Raw genomic sequence first — 7,728 nt, forward strand, 5'->3', positions numbered from 1 at the left:
ATCCATGCATTTTGTTTTCTGTGGGCATGCTTAAAAAAACACCAACAAACCATCCCAACAGGTAGGAAATCAAGAAAGAGATCCAGGAGACCTGCATGGTTAACCAGGGAACTGCTGGGCAGACTCAGGTGGAAGGGGAGGGTATATAAATTGTGGAAGGAAAGGCTGGCCACTTGGGTGGAGTATAGGGCTGGGCAATGTAGGCCCACTGCTGAACGAGGTGGGTGCCGTGGAGGCACAGGACAGAAAGAAGGCAGAGTCTCCTTTGGAGACATTCAAAACCCGCCTGGACGTGTTGCTGTGTGACCTACTGTAGGTGATCTTGCTCTGGCAGGGGGGCCTGGACTAGATGATCTTTTGAGGTGCCTTCCAACTCCTAATATTCTGTGATTCTGTGAAACCACCCTGGTTAAAATTTTTACAAACTATTAAGGACATAAATCATCAGTTTTCATGATTTACTGAAAGAAAGCATTACCAAATGAATTCACTAGTAAAAAGTGTTACTCTGACAGTGTTGGACAGTAGTGAAGAGAATCTGGCTAAATTTCTTTTGCTGAAATAATCACAGAATCACAAAATGCTGGGAGTTGGAAGGGACCTCTCAAGATCATCTAGTCCAACTCCCCTTCTGGAGCAGGATCACCTAGGGCAGGCTGCACAGGAACGCATCCAGGCGGAGTTTGAAAGTCTCCAGAGAAGGAGACTCCACAACCTCCCTGGGCAGCCTGTGCCAGTGCTCTGTCACCCTTACAGTGAAAAAGTTTTTTCTGATTTTTTTTTTTTATGGAACCTCCTATGCTCCAGCTTGTATCCATTGTCCCTTGTCTTGTCATTGGACATCATTGAGAAGAGCCTGGCTCCATCCTCTTGACACTCACCCTTGACATATTTATAAGCATTAATGAGGTCACCCCTCGGCCTCCTCCAAGCTAAAGAGATCCAGGTCCTTCAGCCTTTCCTCATAAGGGAGATGTTCCACTCCCACATGGTTTTGTTAGAGAAAGGAAAAACCAAAAGAAACAAAGCAAAATTTTTTCTTAAAAGTGAGACAAACAAAAGACGAGTCAGGAGAAGCCTGCCTTCTTTCTGCAACATCACTTCCCACAGTGAGTTTCATTTCAGTACTTTCCAAAATCACTTATAACACTTGCAGAACAGGCCCTCATTTTTTTAATACTTCCTGCGTTTTAAGGGAAAGTTTGCGTCACTCTATATTACAAGTTCATCTTTTTAAAAGTTTGTTTCTTGTCATGTTGTATTTCTTCTGATGCATATGATGTTCTCTTTTAGCATTTAAAACACCCCGGGGAACTGATGTTTTACCATTTCCTTATGGAAAAAGCCTGAACCAGCATTCGATTCTCTTGATAGTAAGGGTAATAAAACACTGGAATTCTTGTAAATCACATCAAGTGGAAAACGTGAAGCAAAGGTAGCAGTATTTAATGTGTAAGTTTCAGCATTATTAATCCCCTAGTCTGTAGAATTTTGTAGATTGAAAGGTTTCAAGAAATAGTTACTCCTCTCAGGGCACTCCTACTTTTTTTTTAGGAAGTATTTTGACAGCAGCAGCTGCCTAGCGTATTCACAGCGTTCTCCCTATCCAGATAACCTTTATATTCTGAACCAGGTTGCTGCTGTATCTGCAGGATACAGAAGCAGGGATGTTGAACTCCAGGGAGTGAATGCATGTCAACTCATGTTGTCTCTTCCCTGTTTACTTTCAGGATTTCGTTACTATGTACAGTTCGGAGAAGAGTTGCTGGAAACTGCTTGACTGCATCAGCAACTAGAGACATAAAAAGCAAGTCAGGAATAGCAAAACTGTAGACTCTGTCGCTCGCTGGCTTGAAGAGCATCAGCAGTGGAGAACTATGACAACACAGCAAGTCCTGTTACTTCTTTTGCTCTGGATGTGGCTGCCGCATCCCTGCCGTACAGAGATGCTGTTCAGAAGGACTCCTGATCTCAGACCCAAAAGTTTTGTGGGCCGTGCATCAGGGAATGATGGAAAAGTGATCCACCGCCAGAAGCGAGGCTGGATGTGGAACCAGTTTTTTCTCTTAGAGGAATATACAGGATCTGATTATCAGTATGTAGGCAAGGTAGGTTTTTTCTTAACGTTTTTGTGTTGTTGTCAAGTTTACTTATCTTTCTGCAGAGCTCTAGTTGTCTATGTTTTATTCTAATGCACAAGACGTAGATTTTCAGGCAACATATATATATATAGTTTGTCCTGCTATAATCACTAAATTAATATCGCTAGTTAAAGTTATTCAGAAATATTTGAATAAAACAAATGAAGACATTTTTAATAAATTTGATTGCTTTAGCACATTGTTTCCACCAGCAGCACACTCACTACTTCTACTGTATCAAAACATAGTATTTTATAATTAATTATAAAATTATTTTTCAACCGTTTATCTTTGAATGTTTCATGTTTCATACAAGATGAGACATTATTTTTTTGTGCTTATGTTTGGAGAATACAATGTATTTTGAAGAAAAAATATTCTTCATCTTTATTTCCCCGATTTTCAATAAACTAGAGTGAGTGAAATTCATTAGAAATCGTGATAGAAATGAGGTAGTTAGGAAGTGAACTATGATCAAAATCAGCAGAACTGCACATATCACTGCATAGCATACTGGATGCATACATAAAGGGCACTGGAAGCATCCTTTAAATTATTTTTGGTTAACAATGTTTTTCCACGTGATTTATTGAAAAATATGTATAATGCCACAATAATATTCAAACCAGTACAAGAATTAATTTTAAATTATAATTTGCTTGAAGTTGGAAGCTAATGCCAGCAGTAGTAGGTACCAGATAACACCAATTGTTGGTGATAAAGACAGAAATTTGATTTTCTGTAATCCATGTTTTCATTTTTACGTGGTTTTGAACTTGTGTAATACTTGAAAATCACAGAATAGTTGCATTTGTCAAACACCTCTGGAGATCTTCTAGCCCACCGCTCGCCTCCTCAAAGCAAGGTCAGATAGAGCTTACTCAGGACTATGTCTGGTCAGTTTTTACATATCTCCAAAGGTAGAAACTCCATAATCTCTCTGGGAAACCTGTTCAAGTATTTGACCACCCCCATCATTTAAAGACAATTTTCTGTATTTCAGTTTGTGCTTGTTGCATCTTGTCCTGTCACAGGGCACCTCTGAAAAGAGAATAGGTTCTGACTATCTCACTTCTTCCCATCAGGTATTTATGTAAATTAATAAGGTCTTCTCTGAATGATCTCTTCTCTGGGCTAAACAGTCTCGGCTCTTGCAGCCTCTCCAGATTCTTAATCATCTTAGTGGCCTTTTGCTGGACTCTTGCTGGTAGCTCCACATCTGTCTTCTACTGGAGAGCCCAGAACTGGACACAACACTCTAGACATATCTCACCAGGGAAGAGCAGACGGGAAGGACAGCCTGTCTTGATCTCCTGGTGATGCTTGTCCTAAGGAATCCCAGGGTGCTGCTGACCTTCTTTGCTGCAAGGGCACATTGCTGGGTCATGGTCAGCTTGCTGTCCACAAAGACCTCAAGGTCCCTCTCTGCATAATTGCTCTCCAGGCGGTTTGTCCCCAACATGTACTAGTGCATGGGATTAATATATTATAAAATGTTTCTTGAATTGATTAAGGGGCATTCCAGAAAGGGAATGCTTATTAAAATTTATGAAATTTAAATGGTAAGCAAAAATTTAAGAGTGCAAGCTTGTGAATGAGCAAACTGCCTTTCTGCTTCCACTTTTTATTTGTTGCTTTCATTTTGTAATTTTAGCCCTAGCATTTGAACAATACAGCCATTTCCAAAGCATGTTGAGAGCCTTCTAAATAGTCACTATATTTATTCCATAGACATATCAAGTGTAAATGTCTCCCAAGTGTTCCGGAGTATCTAGGCCACTACCACAGTCCAGGCCAGACTGCTAACTTAGGAAAATTTACCTTGCCCACCAAATAAAAAGTGTTAAGCGTATCAAAACAGTATGCTCCTGTATTTGGAAGTGTATTGTTCCCAGAAGTCTGTGCTTTGCAGGGCACTCTGAATTTCAAATTACTTAGGCTTCTTCAGAAACATCCTGATTATTTTTTTAATTGCATTTTTTTAATATTGATGATCTTAAATTATAAAATATGAGTGCTGTTACTTAATAATTGTCTTCCAGTCATGATGAGTGATGAAGGCCCTTTATAGGGAAAAGAGTTAATGGTTTTGTAGGCTAACTTATCTGCATTAGTAAAAGGGAGACATTGATAAACACAGAAGTGCTTTAGCTGAGAGAATATAAGTGTTTGTAAATGGGAAGCAATAAGTAAAGATAACTGAAATGGCAAATAAAGAGAACAGAACTGAGAAGAAAATTAAGGAGCAGTTAAGACTGAACGTTCACCTTTTTTGCTCTAGTTAGAGCAAAGAAGTTGCTAATCTGAGTAAGCAAGTTTCAAATTAACCTGAGTGCATAATGTCCCTTATAATCATTTCTGATGAGTTAGGGAAAAGAAAAGGCATGTAGAACAAAGATTATCATAGTGCTGTATTTGCATACGGAGAGTTTTACACAAGGAATTAAAAAGAAACAGCTTATATCTGGAGCTAAAATTTGGTTGTTACACCAGAAAATGTTTTAACAGTCCGATAGCCTAAATTCTCAAATTATTAGAGAAAAAATTTGTTACTAAAATCAGAGTACATAAATTTCAAAGTAGCTGTCTCTTTTCCCTGGTGTTTCTGTCACCTTTCCAAAGGCCACCTGGGTCTTATAGTCAAAATGCTTCTTAATGTTTCCTTTTATCTCATTTTTATCCAAAGCCAAAATTGCTTAGGTAAGTGGGTGATATAAAATACCATCTTCCCATTGCAACATATTTGGAAATGGTGTTTGGAAATTATATGAGATAATAAGAGGACAAGTTAGAAGTCAATGTTTCATGGTCAGTTACTGGGAGAGAATGTTTGTCATGTAGAGGTTTCAGTTAAAAATAAGTACTAAGCATGACTTTTAAGACTGACAATAATAGAGCACAATCGTGTCAGTGAAAGGTAGTATGGTAAATGCCTTCCATGGATGGTTTAATGAAAACTTGCAAGTTTTGATACAAGAGTGAAGAATATTATTTGACTTCTCTATTTTACCTTTTTACTCACTGATAATTGAATGCAAGCCTTTTACCATTTTACTCCATTTTTGTTTTCAAAGAAGAATAAAAGCAGATGCATTTTGACCATAATTTAGAGTTACAACCTGGGAGGTAAAACTGTGATATATATCAAAGGGATTTTGTGTGTTTGTGTATTGTTTTGATGAGCAAATTTCGAGATGCAGCTAAAGCAGACTTTGTTTTCTGAGTGCAGGAGGTGTCTACGACAGTAGTGGTGATATTTACAATATAAATAGTTCGTGGAACAAAGGTTTGGTTCTGGCGTGAATTTGATGAGAATTTAAATGATAATGAGTTAGTGGCCAGCATGGGCCTACTAGTCACTGGAATAGGATTTTCCACTTTGAAGCTAATTTCTAAAAGGTGCAATTCCACTCTGTGAAAGCAGAAATTGCAATAGCATCAATCAGTTGGTGGGAAGATTTAGAGGAAAAACAACCTATGTAATGGACATCCTTTCAGCAGGTGTAAAATTACCAGTAAGATTCATTTTGCTGCCTTGATGGAGCAGAGTTATATCTTTCTTGGGTGGTTCCCAAACTCAGAGTTTGTATATGATTATGTGTTGCACTTAAAATGACATCATGCTTCAAAATAGCATAAGAAACAGAGAAATAAGTTTAGTCTGAACTCTCTAGTTCCTTTCAGTTCAGTTTCTCTTTCCATTTTAAAACTGTATCTGCTTGTCACCAAAAGATGCTCCAAAAAGGAAAGAACTGATAAAACTGAAATTATTTATATTCAAAGCCATAGCTCAGGAAGAGTAGAGTCCACTTCACAATACCTTTGTTCACTCCAGGAATGAAAAAAAATGTAATGAAAAGGGAGCATTAGAAATGTTTGACCTACACTTTGTTTGAAATGATAAATGTACAAATAGCCAATAGTTTCAATTTCAACAGCAATGGAAAGAGTAATGTTTTAGGGACTTTTTTTTCCTCTCTTGATTTTTTTTTTTTTGAAGCAGATGACCTTTCAAATATCCTATATAGGCAGACAGCAAGAAAGAGCCGGGGGTAATACTGAGGGGAAATTGGTGTCTTGCAACAAAAGACCCATGAGGGAGATAGCTCTTAGAAGTTAAAAGTTGATGTTTACCCTTTTAAAACATCTTCCTGCTGGAAGATTTTCCTTATAAGAGTGCTTTTGTCTCTGAAGATAATCAAAAATACACTGAACCCAAAAGGCTGTAATGGCAAGTTCTTTCAAACCTAATGCCTCTGTTTTGAGGCAGTAAGTAAGTATAAAGTCAATGTACCTGAAGTCTCTGGCTGACAAAGTAGGATTTGTTTGCTGGAGCAAACAAATATCATTGTCGAATTCATCATTGTTACCTCCTCAAACTAAATTATTTCTGTTTCTTGAGTCCCTGAACAGCTATTTACTTCAGAGTATTAGAAGAGGACTATATCACTGATAAAAACATTGCTTTCTAATTTGACAGTATTTTGGTCTGGAGCAATTTTAAATGTGCAGCCATAAATAAGTTCATAGACTCTTCAATTGTGAGAACAGAAGCTGTCTTGTCTTCATTTCAAAGATCCAATTCACAGACCAGCCAGTTGCACAAGTGCAAGGTACCTTACATGCCTGAACACACCTAGCAACTTACGAAGGCTTTAATTAATAGATGGCTTGACATGCTAAAAGGCATGTCCAAACAGACTGTATGCAAGCATCTAGATGAAAAATATGAGCTGAAAGAAGGAACATCCCATTCAGCGATGTTCATGATATTGTACTTCTGGAAAATGTGTAGCTGCAAAGATTGCTCCCTGCACTGTAAGATTCAGGTGGCTGGGCACGCAAAATTTCTGTAGGAAGAAGTTCTGGATACTTCCAAGAACACAAAAAAGTCAAAGAAAGCCTCAGTGCTGCAGTTCTGTTCATCTCTTCTCTTACCCTTTTTTCTAGTTGCAGAAAAACTGTGCTCCTTCAAATTGACTTACACTGATACTCTGTGCCTTGCTTTTATTTGGCACATCTATGCTCTTCAGTCCATTTATGCTACGTGGATTTAGCATTATTCACTTGCAGACCCACACCAAATTAGCCTTCCTTGGATCATTTTTATTTAGCTCTCTCTGCTTCTGAACTTTTATTTTACTCCTTCGAATCTGCCCTTCTTTTCAACTTGCCTACAGATATATGTATCTCTTTCAAAGCAGTAGCAGGAAGACATGAACATATTAAGTTTCTTCTTGATATGAAGTTGCAGGTAATCATACTGTCCCTCATGGTAAATACTTTGAATTCTATTCTACTATATATATATTTATATATTATATACTGTACTTCAGAATTATTTTTATTGCCCAAAGAATAGCTATCCTTTCTTAATAATTCTCAAGGAAATTATATTTATTAAGGCAACAAGGTTGGAAATAGAGGCTGGACTTGATGATTTGAAATATTTTAAGGTGAAACTGCTGGCAAAAAAAAAAAACAAACCCATAGAAAGTTTTTAGTGGAAGGACTTGGAAGATTCCCATTCTGAGTATTTTGTACAGTGGCTGCATGACACAGTAGAGATGATCACGGCGAATACTTT

At 37.7% G+C, this 7,728-nt stretch overlaps 1 protein-coding gene across 1 annotated transcript in view; it reads left to right on the forward strand.

Annotated features, from left to right (window-relative positions):
- Positions 1-1,728: 1,728 nt before the first annotated feature.
- CDH10 (cadherin 10, type 2 (T2-cadherin)) overlaps positions 1,729-7,728 on the forward strand; it is a 48,321-nt gene continuing 42,321 nt past the window's right edge. Inside the window, exon 1 of the mRNA XM_009867368.1 lies at positions 1,729-2,108. Within this exon, the coding sequence (XP_009865670.1) occupies positions 1,878-2,108 (231 nt within the window). The 5' untranslated portion in view covers positions 1,729-1,877. The remainder of the gene's footprint in view (positions 2,109-7,728) is intronic.

Source organism: Apaloderma vittatum, unplaced genomic scaffold (assembly GCF_000703405.1).
Source record: "Apaloderma vittatum isolate BGI_N311 unplaced genomic scaffold, ASM70340v1 scaffold2564, whole genome shotgun sequence".
NCBI lineage: Eukaryota > Metazoa > Chordata > Aves > Trogoniformes > Trogonidae > Apaloderma > Apaloderma vittatum.